The sequence below is a fragment of the Panulirus ornatus genome, chromosome 20 (genome assembly GCF_036320965.1).
Source record: "Panulirus ornatus isolate Po-2019 chromosome 20, ASM3632096v1, whole genome shotgun sequence".
NCBI lineage: Eukaryota > Metazoa > Arthropoda > Malacostraca > Decapoda > Palinuridae > Panulirus > Panulirus ornatus.
In genome coordinates this window covers 61,375,177-61,394,981 of record NC_092243.1, presented here as the reverse complement: position 1 = coordinate 61,394,981, position 19,805 = coordinate 61,375,177, and the positions used below count along the sequence as shown (strand labels likewise).

At 46.1% G+C, this 19,805-nt stretch overlaps 1 protein-coding gene across 2 annotated transcripts in view; it reads right to left on the bottom strand.

Moving 5' to 3' along the window:
- The window catches only part of Clic (chloride intracellular channel protein 5), a 153,723-nt gene extending 136,334 nt beyond the window's left edge, over nt 1–17,389 (bottom strand). Inside the window, exon 1 of one of the 2 annotated variants that reach the window (XM_071675063.1) lies at nt 17,235–17,389. In XM_071675063.1, coding sequence (XP_071531164.1) covers nt 17,235–17,297 — 63 coding nt within the window. In that variant the 5' untranslated portion in view covers nt 17,298–17,389. Of the gene's footprint in view, nt 1–11,689; nt 11,734–17,234 lie in introns of those variants that run through there. The other variant, XM_071675064.1, reaches the window with a different exon arrangement.
- Nucleotides 17,390–19,805: the final 2,416 nt, after the last annotated feature.

Below are 19,805 nucleotides of genomic sequence, written 5' to 3'. Positions count from 1 at the left end.
GTCAGCCGCTTACATCACGGTGAGCCGCCAGACACTCTGATCAGCAGGGGTTCCCTCGATCCCCCTTCATCAATGTTCAGTGACAATCATCAACACCCGGACCCATCAGCCTACAGTGAGGTGATGACACGTTGCAAGCAAGCCTAACACATACGATGATAAAACAACTGTTGTTAACTGTATAACTTCAAGAATCTAGCTCACAACCTCAATGCTGTCGCAGTTTGAGCTTTCTAAAAGAGTAGTTCATCAGAAGCTGCATGGTGACTTAAATACTGATCTGATGTTACGGTTTGTAAGGCCAACTATTCAGTACGTTGTAGACAGCAGCCGCCCAGGGATGTACTACTACTCTCCTGGCTCCGAGGAGGTTGTAGACAGCAGCCGCCCAGGGATGTACTACCATCCTGGCTCCGAGGAGGTTGTAGACAGCAGCCGCCCAGGGATGTACTATCCTCCTGGCTCCGAGGAGGTTGTAGACAGCAGCCGCCCTGGGATGTACTACCCTCCTGGCTCCGAGGAGGTTGTAGACAGCAGCCGCCCTGGGATGTACTGCCCTCCTGGCTCCGAGGAGGTTGTAGACAGCAGCCGCCCAGGGATGTACTACCATCCTAGCTCCGAGGAGGTTGTAGACAGCAGCCGCCCAGGGATGTACTACTACCCTCCTGGCTCCGTGTCATAATCACCATTTGCCCACCTTCCGCTACGCTAGGGGCTAGACCTACACCACACACCTCTCATCCTCTTTTCTCTATCAATTCCTATTCACAGTTCTCATATTCTCCCTTTCAAGATCATTCGTTCTCTCTCTCTCTCTCTCTCTCTCTCTCTCTCTCTCTCTCTCTCTCTACTATTTTTTCCATAACTGAAATCCTGACCTAAATAAGGGCATCTGTCCGTGACTAGAGCCTTTAACATAAAAAGAAAATGGCACTACGTAACCTTGATAAAGTAAGTATGTGGACTGGTGATGGAGAAAAACTTAACCATCGCGCACACACACACACACACACACACACACACAAGATTACAGCCATAATATCAGGGACTATATTCCTGAGGAAAGTAGGACTGGTGACCCGTAAAATTGAGGACTGTATACCCAACAATATATATATATATATATATATATATATATATATATATATATATATATATATATATATATATATATATATATATACTGTTCTCATAAAATACCAACTATAGACCAGCTACAATGATTGGCCCACCTATTTTCACCTCCACAAACCCTATACAAACAACTTTATCAACCAATTCCACACACACACACACACACACACACACACACACACACACACACGACCTTCCTACCACACACGCCACCCTACTCCTACCGCAAACGCCACACCCCCCCTCCTCTGGCCCTGTGAAGATTCATTGCTCTGGATTTACATACAAAGACATGCGAGTCACCCCTCTAGGGACGTAGGCACGTATGTATGGACTACATATGCGTGAAAGAAACATGGCCAACCTTTCCTAACACTAACTCCAGCACTCACGATATAAGTAGGTACGAACCACCAGTGACTGACCCTAACCACGAGGTGTGCGCCTCGCTGCGCAGCGGCTGCGCAGACAAAAAATGGGACTGTACCGATGCCTTACCCCAGCGGTTGAATAGTTCTACAGACGTCGTGAATGATACTGTTCGGTGATTCATGATGGTCCAGGTCAGAGAGAGAGAGAGAGAGAGAGAGAGAGAGAGAGAGAGAGAGAGAGAGAGAGAGAGAGAGAGAGACAGACAGAGAAAAGGCAGCAGCAGCAGCGGGTGTATGATGGCGGCGGTAGGTCAGAGCAACAAGGGCAAAGAAAGGTCACGAAGGGCCAGCACAGACACACAGACATACACACATACACACACACACACACACACACACACACAGGCAGCCAGGCAGGAAGTCAAACATCAGTCCGGAAGGGCAGGTGGGAGGAAGGAGGGAGGAGGGGGGGGGGAGGTAGAGGAGCTGGTGAGGTGAAGACGACAGAGGTCCAGGGCGGGCTAGGAGTGGCCAGGAGCTGGCGTGAGCAGCACACAGCACCAGGGTGGGTGGGGCAGCAGACAGTACTGGCGTGAGCGGCAGTGAGCCAGGGCGAGGCTGGGAGGCAGGAAATGGCAGCCAGAGAGAGAGAGAGAGAGAGAGAGAGAGAGAGAGAGAGAGAGAGAGAGAGACCTGAGGGTCACAAAGGGCCAAGGTGGAACGTGAGGAACGGAAACACGTGGGGGGTGAGGAACGGGGAACAACGGCAGGGGAGCGGACACAGCAGGCAGGGCCGGAGACGAATCAGGAGAGGAGGCGACATCGAGGGTGAAACACACACACACACACACACACAGACTGAGGTGGGAACGGAACACAAGGAGGCAGGAACCACCGTGGGAGGAACACCGAGAACTGCAGGCGGGAGAGGAAGCGGACAGGGCGGGAGACGGGAAGGCAGCCACGGGCGGAGTGTGAACCATAAAATCCAAGGAGGGACAGGGAAGAGACGGGGGTTTAGGGTGAGACAGATACGGCCATCCAGGAGGGAGACAAGTTGACAGAAGGTGGTGGAATGGCCACGACGGGGCCAGGCCAGGGGCCCGGACGGGCAAACACAGACGGGGAAGGAGGGACAGGTAGAGTTTCTGCTGAGCTTTGCCCTAAGAGAGGCTATTCTACTGTGGGCGGTGGCGGCCAAGAGGATACATGGTGCACCATTACGGGTAACATAGGGAGAAAAGCGTTAACATGCTCTGGGCAACACGATGAATTATTCGGAAGTTTACATGTTAAGTGAAGCTTACAACAGATGAACAACCACCATGTTAAGTGAAGCTTACAACAAGATGAACAACCATGTTAAGAGAAGCTGACAAGATGGACAACCATGTTAAGTGAAAGATACGACAGATGAAAAACCATGTTAAGAGAAGCTTACAACAGATGAACGACCATGTTAAGTGAAAGATACGACAGATGAACAACCATGTTAAGAGAAGTTTACAACAGATGAACAACCATGTCAAGAGAAGCTTACAACAGAAGAACAACTATGTGAAGTGAAAGTTACAAGATGAACAACCATGTTAAGTGAAGCTTACAGCAAGATGAACAACGGTGACTGGATTACATAGAGACCAAATCACAGAACGATCTATAAAAAGCAAAGTTATGTTACTTTTCTGGTATCGGAGGAAGAACATTATTATGGATGAAACAGTTGGCACTTGTCTAGTTATGTTTGGTATGGAGCAAACGGAGGCTGGGTAGACGGGTGCACCAGGTGGTGAGGGTGGGTGGGGGGTAACAGAGGGGTGAATCAGCAGCAGCAGCAGGAGGCGGCGTCGAGCAGTCCCACTTTCCCTAAGCAGCCGTGACCCATTGCTCCTCCTCCTCCTCCTCCTCCTCCCCGTGTGTGCCTGCCTGGCTTCCCTCCCCAACACACGCTCGACGCCTGCCTATCGCTGGGTACACGCCTGGCCTGCCACGTCTGCCTGCCTGACTCACGACTCTACAACGACACTCGAGCCGGCCGGCCGGCCTTGCCCAGACAGGCAACATTCACAGGGCCAAGTCAATCCCGTTCCAGCCAACACTCTGAACCAGGTGGCTCAGTCAATCAGTCCACCTCTGCTTGTCTTCCATACGTCTATCAATTTTCCAATCAGTCCACCTTTGCTTGTCTTCCATACGTCTATCAATTTTCCAATCAGTCCACCTTTGCTTGTCTTCCATACGTCTATCAATTTTCCAATCAGTCCACCTCTGCTTGTCTTCCATACGTCTATCAATTCCCAGCACAGCCGATACAGCAGCTCTCCAAACCACACTCTTCCATGACAGCAATAAGGTCTATTCAGAACAGGGGCATCTGACACAGGACAAGGTAGGACAAGAAGCCCTTGAACTAAGGCCTTCACCTGCAGGAACTCTATACCAGCCTCCACGGGGCCTTCACCTGCAGGAACACTCTGCCAACCTTGACATGGCCTTTCACCTGCTGTTAAACTATGCCAGCCTCCACAGGGACAGTCACACCAGGACAATCCACCATAATTGACTCAGACGTTATCATCCGACACAGGGACTTTAGCTCTGTTCATCTTGTTATCGATCGGTACATTAGGCTTACACTGGGGGTCCGATGGGCTGGGGGACATTAGGCCTCTTATTCTGCGGGCTGATCCAATCGTCCGACCTGGGGAGAGTAGGAGTGAAAGAGGGCGGGGACTTCGACGTGTGAGCACCAGGCTTACTTCTCAGAAATGTCTAAACTCATGACCTTTGATCTGAACCTGTAATAGTCAAAGAAAGAAAAAAAAAAGGGCTAAGCCACCACAGGTACCACGCAGTACTTAAGGGAGGCACTGTCTGTTCCTGGGGTCGTGCCGTCCTTCTCAAGGGTCGCACCGTCTGCTCATGAGGTCGTATCGTCACACGTTCGAAGTACGTCTCGTAATGCTGCCTGCAGTGGTGGGCCACGCCGTCGTCCTTCAAGGGTCACGTGCTCCGCAGGGATCGTGCCATCCTGTTCAAGGAATTATCAGCAAGTTCCACACTTGCCTTGATCTTTATCACATCAGCTGTTAAACCCGTGAAGACTGGTAAAAACCTCAGCTCCAGTCACACACACACACTAAATAAGACGCATGTTGGTTGACCATTACACAATGACGAGGGTGGGGCCTGAATGAGGGCGTCGCACACAGGAACCTGTACACTATCTAGCACTGACCTGTACTACAACTGGTCAACTGCATCGAGCTGCACGCCTCTCGGCAGAAGTTCCCCCACCTGTGAGGTGACGCAGTGGAGGGATTCATCCTTCCCTCCTCCTGCCCTCATTCCCTCCTTCAAGCCTAATCCTCCCTCCCTCCCTCTCACTCCTGGCCAAGTATGTGTTTATCATCAACCGGAGGTGACGTCACGGCGAGCCATTACACTATCACCCCCGGGGCGCCCTGGCATCACCCCGGGGCCCGGCCGCCGCCCCCAATCCCACTTCGTAACATCACCCCGGGCCCCGGTCACCGCCCCAAATCCCACTTCGTGACATCACCCCGGCCATCGCCCCCCCAACCCCATGACATCACCAGGGGCTCTGGTCACCACCCACACACACTCACATGTGGGCAATGATGCAAGGCCTCCTGAGCAGTGGGCCCCCCATCCAAGACTACAGTCCAAGACTTCCAGGGAAACAGACCCCATACACAGGTATGATCCAAAAGATACGAGGCACCAGGCCCCACACACACGGTTATAGCCCATGGGCCACAAGGGACCAGGCCTCACGCACACACGGATATAGCCCATGGGTCCACAAGGCACCAGGCCCCAAACATACACGGCTATAGCCCAAGGGCCACAAGGCACCAGGCCCCACACACATGGTTTTCGCCCATGGGCCACAAGGCACCAGGCCCCACACACACACACACACACACGGATATAGCCCAAGGGCCACAAGGCACCAGACACCACATACAATGTTATAATCCCCATAATTATCATAATCCCAGAGCTCACGGATGGATGTCACCCACATCAGTGGTGGAGATGAGAACGCAACATCACGACCCCGGCCGTTCGCAGGCAGCCGTCCGTGGCAGCACCAACATATACACTACTGAGAACGTTCTCACTGTCACTCCGAGGCAGTATGCCGTTCATTCACCACTGAACCCCATGTAGTATGCCGTTCTTCCCTATCCGCCTCCTCAAAGGCCGTTTACCAAATACTGCCTCAGGCGCGGTACGCCATTCCTCCACCCCTGACTGAATCCCGTGTAATATGCCGTTCATCCACCACTGGCTACAGGTGCAGTTAGTCGCTCAAGCACTCCGCCTTCGCTCAACTAACTTCCCCTCGTCGATCTAGTGACGATCCACACACCTGCCTCGCCCCGACACCATGGTACATTCAATTAACATCCACTACACTACTACATACCTCCGCCATTCACATCAAATACGTCCACTAACCCCGGACAGGGAGGGAACATCTGTGCACGAGGCGCGTCCATTCATACCGCTCATTCACAACACTCATCCCTTCCTCATCGCGAACTCGCCACCGACACATGGAAACCACAGGTGTGATCTGGCCAGTTAATGAGACTGGTACTAACTGCTGAGGGAAGGCATAAACCAAGCTTGACCTCCCGTTTTTGGCTTGAGAATGAACATTTTCTGATAAATCAAATTCCAAGTCAATCAGGGACTGTTTTAAATTTCCACAATCTCCTGGCGGGGCTGAAGCCACGAGTGGAGGGAGATGGTAGCATCACACGTTATCGGGCAAGTATAATTACTTTAATTACTTTAACCCGTCACACGTTATCGGCCAAGTTTAATTACTTTAATTATTCTATCCGACTGGACATGCTCCAGCCCGGGGACGTCATTGGGCACATTAGATCAACCTAAGTGTAGAGAATTATACAAACACACTGGCTTCTGTGGTGCTGTGCTTAACGTTACTGACCATGAGTGAGCACGGACCCCGCCCGGAGGCGTGGGTTCAAATACTGGGCCGCGGCAGTTACCCCACACCCAACCCAGGTGTTCATCCTTACCTCGGGCCTGGTCGGTAAATGGGTAACTGAACTAGGTTGAGGTGTCTGTGATTATAATTCGTGATTACTATTTGTGCTACATGAGAGTTTTACACTGGTATTGCCCCGACTCTAAACCTAGTATACATGTACCATGACTTTACTCGTATGTATGAGTATGCATGTAAACACACACACACACACACACACACACACACACACACACACACATACAAGCCAAAGCCAGGAACCCATATATAAACCAGCCCCGACGTAAGGAGGAACGCCTGGGTTGAGTGTCGACCGACTGCCACGCCTAGGATTGCCGCCCATGCTGGTCCTACCCCGGGTTGACCCGTGCCGACTCATGGACAGTAACACTAAAAACGGAGGTGTGTGTGTGTGTGGGTGGGTGGGTGGGTGTGTGTGTGTGTGTGTGTGTGTGGTGTGGGTGGGTGTGTGTGTGGGTGGGTGGGTGGGTGTGTGTGTGTGTGTGTGTGTGTGTGTGTGGGTGGGTGGGTGGGTGGGTGGGTGGGTGTGTGCGTGTGTGTACATGCATAAGAGTAAAGACACCGCATTAAGAACAAGGTTAAGCGACGGGGCAACATGAGTGTAAAACTCTCTCCTCGTAACATACACATAGTCATCAGATATGGCAAGGCTCGTACCGTACACTGCCGAGAGGTCAAAATTCACACTCGTGTTTTCCAAGTCTATTCTGGGGTCCAGTCACACATTTTCTATCACCCATTCTAGCGTGTCTTTCTTAGAACCTACTAACATCATCTCTTAACCCCATTTTTGCATAGTGCTAAGAGATATGTCGTGAGTAACCACTATCCATTCTAAATGAATTCAATTACATCAATTCCAGAAGCAAGTCTAGAAATAAGTGTTTAAAGAGGGTGTCTTGGTGGGAAAATAGTTTACGTAAAAATCTATTTGGGGGCTATTTCTTTTCCAATCCTTTAGGTGCAAGTGATGAACGAGTAACAATATCAAAGCCATCTGTCAGGCCTCCCTCAGGCCTAATCCTTCATTAAGAAAAGTGGGTCACACACACAGAGCCATGGAGACCTGTGTCAACCACAGCCATGGGTTACATAGGGGTACCATGGATGGCGCACGACACGTGGGTGAGGGGAAACCGACGGGTGACACCAGAGCGTTAAGGCAGGTGCGACGGGTAATGAATGGTCTTGGGTATGAGAGGTGCGATGGGTGACAGTCGTGGGTTAGGAAGGTGTGACGGGTGACACTAGTGGGTTAGGAGGTGCGATGGGTGACAGTCGTGGGTTAGGAAGGTGCGATGGGTGACAGTCGTGGGTTAGGAAGGTGTGACGGGTGACACTAGTGGGTTAGGAGGTACGATGGGTGACAGTCGTGGGTTAGGAAGGTGTGACGGGTGACACTAGTGGGTTAGGAAGGTGCGATGGGTAACAGTCGTGGGTTAGGAAGGTGTGACGGGTGACACTAGTGGGTTAGGGAGGTGCGATGGGTGACAGTCGTGGGTTAGGAAGGTGTGACGGTTGACACTCGTGGGTAAGGGAGGTGCGATGGGTGACAGTCGTGGGTTAGGAAGGTGTGACGGGTGACACTAGTGGGTTAGGAGGTACGATGGGTGACAGTCGTGGGTTAGGAAGGTGTGACGGGTGACACTAGTGGGTTAGGAAGGTGCGATGGGTAACAGTCGTGGGTTAGGAAGGTGTGACGGGTGACACTAGTGGGTTAGGGAGGTGCGATGGGTGACAGTCGTGGGTTAGGAAGGTGTGACGGGTGACACTCGTGGGTAAGGGAGGTGCGATGGGTGACAGTTGTGGGTTAGGAAGGTGTGACGGGTGACACTAGTGGGTAAGGGAGGTACGATGGGCGACAGTCGTGGGTTAGGAAGGTGTGACGGGTGACACTAGTGGGTAAGGGAGGTACGATGGGTGACAGTCGTGGGTTAGGAGGGTGTGACGGGTGACACTAGTGGGTAAGGGAGGATGGGTGAATCGTGGGTTAGATGTCCGGACACTAGTGTGGTCGAGGATGCACTTGAGAAGATTGACGGGTGACACTAGTGGGTTAGGGAGGCTGTCGTGGGTGAATGTGGAACCTGGAAGAGATCGACGGGTGAATAACTGGAATGGGTAAGGGAAGAGAACGAACGTTGGACCCACTAACAGTCCTTGCAAATTGATTTTGCTAAAAGGCAAGGCTAGGGGTGTAGCCCTCATCGTAAAAAATAAATAATCTAGAGATAAGGACAACGAGGTATTTAAGTTACGTGCAGTCAGGCGTTATGAGATGGAGACAAGACTGTGTATGTTCTGGAGCAAATGCCAGAAACTCGTGTGTGGGGCCAAGGAGGGAAACGTGACAGCCACTTAGGAGCTGGTTCACGACAATGCTGGTAGAGACGAGCATCAAATATCACCACAAGGGCGTGATGGATAGCTGTGGACAGTAAAAGATATGTGTCCTGGATGACTTGTAAGGGTGATGGATGTAACGGCAGGTCTAGGTGAGCCGGGTCATACGATAAGGTGGGTAACTGCGACGGGTGAAACAGCCCATGTACAGAATGACTTAAATGGGCGACGAAGATGCATTTCACGACCTGGTGACAATATCCTTACTGGAGACGTTAAAAAAAAGAATGCAGCAGCCTCTGGTGACTGAGGTGCCATGAATAATTGTGACGGGTGAGGGTGGTGCCATGAATAACTGTGACGGGTGAGGGTGGTGCCATGAATAACTGTGACGGGTGAGGGTGGTGCCATGAATAACTGTGACGGGTGAGGGTGGTGCCATGAATAACTGTGACGGGTGAGGGTGGAGCCATGAAAAACTGTAACAGGTGAAAAAAAAAAAAAAAGGCGCCAGGAATCATTGTGATGGGTATAGGAAGGTGCCATGAATAACTGTTGTGTGTTAGGAAGGCGCCATGAATAAGCGTGACGGGCGGTGAGGAAGGTGCAATGAATCACTGCGACGGGTGGTGAGGGAGATACCACGAATAGCTATGACGGGTGAGGGAGGTGCCATGAATAACAGTGACCAGTACGGAGGCAGATACCATGAATAACTAGCGAGAGAATATCATTCAAATTGTGAGGGAGCGAAGAGTGGATGATACACAGTCTAGATGAAAGGTGCACAAGGTGACAGTGCTGTAAGAGGAATGCACAAGATTATGTATAGTACGTATGAAGGACAGTGAAGGCGAGATGACATACAGCCACATGAACCACGAAGTCAGCACAGACAAACACCAAAGATGCCTCCTCTATAACTGCACCAGAAGTTGCGCCACTGCTCAGCACAGAGGCGCCATCATGAGAGACTCCTTTAATCACATCCTGAACACAAACGTTTCCGGCTGCGTCTAAATTAAAATTCGTTGTTATACCACTCTAGGACGAATGTTGAGAGTCAGACTGGTGCCACTCCGGTAATAGAGACGCACGAGCTGTTCTCTACAGTTCGTTTGTTGAAAGTAAAAATAAAAATTGGTAACTATTCAGATATAATGGAAGCTTTGTTCTGCAAACTGTACCCAATCTACCATGAATTCCGGGGTTTCCTGTGGGGGGGGATTTCACCCCGCTGGACCCCCGACTCGGGCGTTGCCCTGGACCAACAGAGGTGCTTCATGGCCCCGTGGAATCATCTCCCCCCCCCCCCCCAACACACACACACACACACACACACACACACACACACACACACACACACACGCACACACACACACACACACACACACCGACCTGCTCTGTTTACAGAATCGTCTGTTGATGAAAAACACCGCCAAAACCTGTTCCTGGTGTAGCGCAGGCAGGCAGGCAGGCCGAGCACCTTGCTTCCCTAGCGATGAACATCACTAATTCCATAACAATGTAGGTTAAAATCAGATCCTGTTCACCAGTGGTCTTAAACTCTTGTGTCCACTATGTTCAGCAAATGTGAGGAAAAATGTAACGAGATAGACATTAAATTAAAATCCTGTCCACTCAAGACTCGTAATGCTTCACGGGGGAAAAAAATAAATGGTAAAAACCCACCTTCTTGCAAGCAATTACCACGCCAGATGCCATATTTCAAACCTCGTCAGCACATATGCTGTCAGTAGGCTACAACAATGACCTCGGTAACCCGAACAAGTGCGACCAGAATCTCTGGTGACTTCGGACACGTCTGTAACATGAAATATAACTCCTCAGGACATTTTTCTAATGTTCAATAGTCGATGGAAAGTCACCATTACGTTAACTAAACCAGCTCAGAGAATAAGAGAAAAACTATGAATTGATCTATGGTTTATTCATGGACCCGCTGCGTGAAGCCAATATACAAAAATTATCATTTGCGCCAGGACCCTACTTCGGCATCATGGGCGAATCATTATACAGTTGTTCAATTCAAAACTTACATCACGTCATCGCACAGGAGCAAGCACTCTCGGACTCGAGGAACAACTCGGAATAAACTACCAATACTTTGGCTGCCTCATACCGTGATCAAATGTCTGCCCAAGACTGGAAGGTTCGCTTACTCAAGGACAACCACCAAATTTTACCACTGTGAAAGCCTCATACAACACAAGTGGACCGTTGTGGCCAAGAGAACTGTAAAAAGTGACACAGTATCCTAAACACAGTAAAATCAGTTTATAAATCCTGCCCGATTACTCGACCTACATTAAAAAACAAAAATAGCGCACGTCACTGAAACACTGTTATCCACATAACGGTAACGTAATCATCTTGTCATCTTTTCGTCCTTGTATAACAAATGTTTAATGCGACAACCATCACATTGTGTAACTCAAGGTTCCAAATGTGAATATGGAAACACCCTTACAGATTTTCTCATCAGTTTCCAAGAAGGAACGCGTCCTCTTCAACTTGACGAGTTTCCTCATATATATATATATATATATATATATATATATATATATATATATATATACTGAGGACACGACAAACCGGAATGAAATTAAAACAGAAGAATGTTGAGCTTTATCTTCAAATGGCGGGAAGCAGCTGTAGCCTCGGCCCTGACCTCCCGGGGTTTCACCGTGTGGCGGCAGCAGCCGCAACTAGACCGTGGCCACACGCACACAGTCTCCTGCTCACCTACCTCTACACACCCTCACGCACCTCCATAAACCTCTCACTCACTCACGACAACGCTGGCAACCACGTCACAGCGCCACACTCGCTATGCACCACAGCAGACCAACACTTAAGTACCACACCACCTAAATTCTCCCACACTATAAAACCAACCACACGGACCACAGCCACCTCATACAACCATATACATCTTGAGAGTAACATCGCATCTTAACCTTAAGCGACACTACACCCCAGTCTCATAACTACGTCAACTATCACCGTACGTACATTACCATAACCCACAAACCACCTCACGTGCCAACAAACACGTCCATGACGTACCACCAAACACAACCACATCACGTAACACCACACGCCATCATACCGCTACCAAACCACATGATACAAAACTTATCCGCATCACATCCAACCACACACAATTCATTTACCTATGCACACAGACGTAAGCGACAAACACTCACCTCACCGACCAACACACACACTCCCGGAAAGTCCCAAACCACCATCCACAATCAATTACTACTAGAAGCGCGCGCGCCTCGTGAACCTCCACTACAGCCAACTTGCACCCACATCACGATCTTACACATACCACAACAACACGCCCACCTCAAACAACACCACTTACCACCACAATAAACCCACATCAAGCAGCTATGACTACTTCCTACTTACAGTATAATGAACTTAGGTTTACATACATACATATATATATATATATATATATATATATACACACATTTATTTCATTATCTATTATACTCTGTCGACGTCTCCCGCGTTAGCGAGGAAGCGAAAGGAAACAGACGAAAGAACGCCCCAAATCAACCACATACACACACGCCCACACACGCATTACATACCTATACATTTCAACGTATACATACATACACATACATGGACATATACATATAAACACATGTACATATTCATACTTGCTGCCTTCATCCATTCCCGTCGCCACCCTGCAACACATGAAATAGCACCCCTTCCCCCGCGAGGTAGCGCTGAGAAAAGACAACAAAGGCCACATTCGTTCACTCTCAGTCTCCAACTGTTATGTGTAATGCACCGAAACCACAGCTCCCTTTCCACATCTAAGCCCCACGGTTTACCCCAGACGCTTCACATGTCCTGGTTCAATCCACTGACAGCACGTCCACCCCGGTATACCACATCGTTCCAATTCACTCTATTCCTTGTACGTCTTTCACCCTCCTGTGTGTTCAGGCCCCGATCGCTCAAAATCTTTTTCACTCCATCCTTCCACCTCCAATTTGGTCTCCCACTTTTCATTCCCTCCACATCTGACACATATATCCTCTTTGTCAATCTTCCCTCGCTCATTCTCTCCATGTGACCAAATCATTTCAATACACCCTCTTCTGCTCTCTTAACCACTCTTTTTATTACCAAACCTCTCTCTCACCCTTTCATTGCTTAATCGATCAAACCACCTCACACCACATATTGTCCTCAAACATCTCATTTCCAACACATCTACCCTCCACCGCACAACCCTGTCTATAGCCCACGCCTCGCAACCACATAACACTGTTGGAACCACTATTCCTTCAAACATACCCATTTTTGCTCTCCGAGTTAACGTTCTGACCTTCCACATATTCTTCAACGCTCCCAGAACCTTCGCCCCCTCCCCCACCCTGTGACTCACTTCCGCTTCCATGATTCCATCCGCTGCTACATCCACTCCCAGATATCTAAAACACTTCACTTCCTTCAGTTTTTCTCCATTCAAACTTACCTCCCAACTGACTTGCCCCTCAACCTTACTGAACCTAATAACCTTGCCCTTATTCACACACACACACACACACACACACACACACACACTCACACACACACACACACACACATACACACAAATTGAAATTCAAAATATCAAGGGCATTTTATCAAAATTTCAGACCTAAATTAAGAATTATCCCAAACTCGCTCATTCTGACGTTGGCACACGTATGTGAAGCTACATCAATCTAGCACGACTCCACTCAAGTTCAGGTAAACTTAACCAACTTAATCTAGTTCACTTACAGGAACAGACTGGGTCAGGGTAATCACGCCAGTTCCGGTGACATAATTAATTGGAAAACTAAGCAGCAACGCACTCTGTTGAGTAGGCCTGTTTGACTGACTGACTTCGCATTTCCGTCACAACCTGAATTTAGTATTTCCTCTGCAGTTTAACAAATAAGTCTCAAACGTGCCTCAACCAATAAACGAATGTTTATACCAAAAACATTTCACTACAATAGTACAACACTATAAAGAAAAAATAGGCAAAATATTTAACATTCTATCCCCCAGCTCGTTGACAAAATAAATAATGTGGATACTAAAATCATGAAATATTACGACCTCTAAGTTAAATGTATTCTGATCCTTCCGCACTAACATGAAGTGCACACGGTTATTCGGTAATACTTCAAAAATCAACAATTTTAGCACAAGTATCACAAGCTAAGATCCCGAGTTCCCTCACATCGCGAGTGCAGTTTCATCGACGTTTTGTACAATATCTACGTCAAATGTGAGATGAAATAAATACAACTAGAATACGTTATATCCACGGCGACAAGCCACACATGAAATAATTTTTCAAATAAAAAATTAATGTGAGACCACTCAGTTACTTACCGGAGACTTTCAATGTTTTTCCGTGGCAAGTGTACTAAAATGCCGCTACCATAAATAAGTTCGACAGAATTATCGGTTACTTATGGAATGGTACGACTAATTGTTGAGAATTATCGAGACCGGGGAAGCATGACTGGGATCAGTTTTTATTCCATGCGTTTTACATGGAACTAGTCAGAAAAAAAAAGACGAACAGCGCGATTTGATTATTCTTCCGTAACCTAAGTAAATCAAAAATAATAAATAATAAGCCTAGCCTAACCTTGTGTGTTTTACGGAAGAAAATAACGCAATATGGCTGGGATTTTTATGATGAGGAAAAGTATGGGAATGCTTACTGCATTTGTATGTGAACGACTTACAGAAATAAAGTGAATTTATGAATACCTCACCTTACTTCCCTTGGCAGCTGAAAATCACTTGCTATCCATGTTAATTTGTAAAATGGGATTGATTTGGTTCCGTCTTCCGTTGCTTCACAGAGTGCGTTTGCCTTTTCCCGCCACGGGCGACCTCCTCTAGCCTATAAGCATATGCACTCAGCATACAAACCTCCCATCAATTCAATGTACATGCAAGACCAAAATAATCATATATTTACAAACCTCCCATCAATAAAATGTATATGCAAGACCAAAATAATCATATATTTATCAGCATTAGAAATAACGTGCTGGTTACTTTCAGTTGTTTGGTTGTCAAAGGAGGCTTCTATAGGTTTTATCAATTTCTTCTAAGGTTCAACGACTTCTTAACTATCCTTGAATAATACTTTCCCAATCACCCAACCCTCCATTTCAGTATGTCCACAATAAAATTTATCCCACAAGAAATTATGTTTCCATTTATTAAGGTTGCATGCAGCACTACAGAGAATCAACAATATTTTCAGTTCATATTAGAAAAGCTTCAAATTTCGTTAACATACCTAATGATAAATTCTGTAAAATTGCATTATACCAACTCTACCAATATCAACGAAAATGTGCATCACGACTGCCTACATCAATTTTCATACAACCAAACTTAACACATTACTACACCACCAATCACTAAAACAGCTTTCGAGGCATAAGTATCAACAAAATCTGCTCATTCCATAGCAAAAGTGACAATATTACGTAATCATCAATAAACCTTTGTCGGTACAATGATAAATCTACATTTAATCCAAAATCTAGCCAAGCAGTGAATTAGCTGTAAATCAAAATCCAAAACCTACTCGTTCTTTTAAATTCTATAACCCACCTGGAACGTCATGGCATCAATCCATTCCACTTGTGTCCAAGCAATTTCTTTATTTCTCCTACACCTACTTAGCGCCCAACCTGTTTTTCTGTGCCTATATGATGTGTGCGGAAACAAAATTGCTTCTATGCAAAAAGATAAAAAAAAAAAAAAAAAATACGCCCAAAACATGTCACACTGCTTCACCTCCTATTGCATGGTATTTTTACAGTTGTTGATATCCTTCCATAGCATCATAAATCATCTAAAAAAAAAAATATCAAAATATTACAAAAACTCATTTACAGAATTCATAAAACTCATTTACTTAATTTCTAAGCTCTACCTGGAATGTGATTCGCAGAGCACTAAATCATCAGGGAATACCTAACATCTTACCACATTCCTGCCACATTGAAATGATTAAATGTTCTTGTGGTAACAACAGTTAATCCAACGTTACCTTCTCGTCTCAATAATAGAAGACACCGGTGGACTTCATGCTCTCTCAGCCAGTGACATTCGCCAACTCCAACACACCTCGTTACCGCATACTCACGTCGCAGTCCAAGATCAAATTCTCAATCTCTTACATTTTCCTCAGAGTTTATGGAAATAATAATAAAAAAAAATCTATGCATATAATGACTTCTTTTTTTTTATCATGATCATGATAAAGGTCAACATTTCCCACGGTTCACACGTTAGGCTAAGACAATACAATGTCAAAAGTACTGCAGGATAAGAAAAAACTGCACGGGAAAAAGGTACACACACACAAGGAAAGGCAGACTATGTAGCCTCAAACCTTGTCAGTACAGCACAGCCAGAGAGAGAGGTTTTGTGTGTGTACCTAACCGACCTGCTGAACACACCGAAGCTGAATTCTTTCATGCCTCTGGAACCAGCGGGTAATTTGGTCTAACTGTAATATGAAGGAAAATCTAAATGGTCATTGTAACATCAGGAAAAGAAAAGAACGAGGTCGAGGAATTAACTATCCATGTAAGTACTCTTCTAATGAGACCGCGTTCATGAAGAACAGGCTGGCGATATGCAGAGCTGCCTCGTATCGTGTCACTGATAACACGGTGGGAGGGAACTGGATGGGGAGATAAGTCTGCTGCCCTATTCATTACTCACTACATTTTTACCTCTCGCTACGATCAGCGATAAGTAGGCGAGTAAGGTAGGAGGGCCGCCATATGAGAGCTATGCCAAGGATATCCACTTTAAAATTCTAGGGGCCAATCTCTTAGGCACCCAAGTAAACCTCTCATGGAATACACCTTTCCCTGATATATTTCAAACTATCATCCACCCTCCTCTCCAGTTTTATGGTAGTTTAGTACCTGGTAACGGCTTCAGACGGACAAACAAATACGGAAAAGGCTCGTACACCTGTGAAGCTCACGAGATACCGAAAAGGCCACATGCCGAAACAGCCATTAATGAAAAACTAACTCCAAAGTATTTCTTTTCGTAATGCCTAGATTGTAATTCTAGATGTCTTAGATAATACACATATTATTATAGCGCAAGAGAAGCGTTTCGTCTATAAGCGACCGTTGAGTTGCGGGTGGTTCGGATGATAGAGACAGCCCAACAACAATAGCAAATATCTCTCAGCCCGTCGCTGCAAAAACTCGATTCATTTTTACCTTAATGATGAGTTCCACTTCTGGGACAGACCCATTCTCCTGACCGTTGGTTTCCTCAGACATTTTGTCGGAATAATAACTGTTCCGTCGAGCTTCTACACGTTACACCCAACTCAACTAGCGCCAACTTGACACTGAGCGATAATACGGCAACTTCAAATGATGCCAGTTGTCAGTTACCATTTTAGGAATTATTGCTCACTTTAGAATGGTTTCTTCTCTAGGTTGCTGTCTTTCTTCAGCATTAAACCATAATCAAATACTTCTAATTATATCAAAAGTTTATTGATGTATGGGAACGTTATAGGATAACAAATAATTCCACTTGAAAGAAGATACTATTCTAATGCGCATGCGCTAGAGGATTCGCCGCCATGCTAGTGTTGGCGGATGCTTGATAAATATCATTTGAAAGAACCTACTGCGATTAGAAACTGATGAGATAATGTATGGCAAATAATTGCGATAAGGAAACCAAGACACTCGAATTTATGTAACCATAAATTGATTATTTCAGACTTCCTTCTCTGTATATCGCGATTCCGATTCACATTTACAATTACTGTAAAAATGGAACAAGTTGAAAGCATCGTACCAATGCCCTAAAACCTGTGGTGCTGCAACATTAGAAACGTGTTTACTTCACATGATTGTACCGTACGTGCATTAGAGGCTAAAGGAAATAAAGAAAGTGAAAACAAGACCACTGCTCGATGGTGTTCCTCGTCTGGCCAACAACAGAGGTATTACATTGTGGCAAAGTATTGTATACGAGGACATGGTTCAAATCAGTATGCAAAACACGCATTACTCATCTCTGAATCATTCAACAAACCAAGTCATTACAATATATGTACACATTTGCTTGTTGCCACCAGTGTAACATATGACACATTATATTTACTTATCTCACTGATAGATTAAGTGTGAAACGCATGTTGTGCAAATGTTTGCACAAATGATACAGATATTTGACGTATGTCAAATCAGCATGATATCAGATATCAGTGTTGATCCTAACTGATATCATTTGTATCACTAATCACTGACATGCTGAGATATATAATCTCTGTCTACTTGTATAGCATATCATACTGCTAATGTTACGAGTACGTGTTTTTTCTGCATAATCATCACTAGGCACATTAATATCTGTTCAATAATAACCGCAGGATCTCCTTTCACGAGACTCCTAAAGCCCAAGGCTGCTCTACTTCCAGTGCCAGGGTAATGATGGACTCTTGGATTAAGATGTTCCTTTACGAAACTCTGCTCGATATGTTACAGCCTCACTAAAGTTGACTTTTAACTCTCAGTGTAACTTCATGCATAAGGAGTCCGGCAACACCTATGAATCAATATATATATATATATATATATATATATATATATATATATATATATATATATATATCTTGCTGACAACCTCGTGGTTATCAGCAAAAACTAATCACACGCACCGCTATGACGCGGGAAACGATCAAGTATGAGAGAGAGAGAGAGAGAGAGAGAGAGAGAGAGAGAGAGAGAGAGAGAGAGAGAGAGAGAGAGAGGGTATAGGGAAAAAGGAATTATACCTTCGTATTCCCTGTGTGCCACGGACGACTAAAGGGGGCGGGAGCAGGGAGGCTAATACCCCCCTTTCTTGCGTTTCAGTATCTGAAATAAATGAAGGAGCCCAGCAGGGTGCTCTCATCCTCCTCGATGGCTCAGGTGTCTAAATGTGTGTGGATGTAACCAAGATGAGAAGAAAGGAAAGATAGGTAGTATGTCTGAGGAAAGAAACCTGGGTGTTCTGGCTCGGGGTGAAACGAAGCTCAAGGATAAAGGAGAAGAATGGTTTTGAAATGTCTTGGGAGTAAAGTCAGGGGTTGGTGAGAGGACAAGAGCTTATGTACCTGGCCAGGAGAAGAAAGATCATGGGAGGCAATTGTTTTGGGAGCAGCTGAGTGACTGCGTCAACAGTGTTGGTGCATAAGGCCGGGTATTAGTGATGGGTGATATAAATGCGAAGGTGAGTAATGTGGCAGTTGAGGGTGTAACTGGGGGTGGCATGTGGTATTCAGTATCATGTATGGAAATAGTGAAGAGCTTGTGGAGCTGTGTTTTGAGAAAGTACTGGTTATTAGAATTATCCGGTTCAAGATGAGGGACATACTCAAATAAACATATGTGGGTAGGAAAGATGGTCAGTGGGCGTTATTGGATTACATACAACTTGACAGGTGCGTAAAAGTGAGACTTTTAGATGTAAATGTGCTGAAAGGGGCAGCTGGTGGGGTGTTATAAGGATAGTATGAACCTATATTTTGAAGATCTCTAAGGATAATCTTTTGTAAAGATGGTTATAGATTGTTGATCTAACTAGAAAGGGTTCCTTTAATGAAAACGAATACTGTCAATTCACGCTATCCCATTTTCTTGTTCTTTATATATTTTCCTTCCCAGTTTCTGTGTGACGGTATCTAAAATATTCTGAAAAATCTGAGTTCTGAGGATGCACTAATATAAAGCTGAGTTTTTATTCCTCTCAAACTTATCATGAATACTAGACACCCAGATTATGAAACT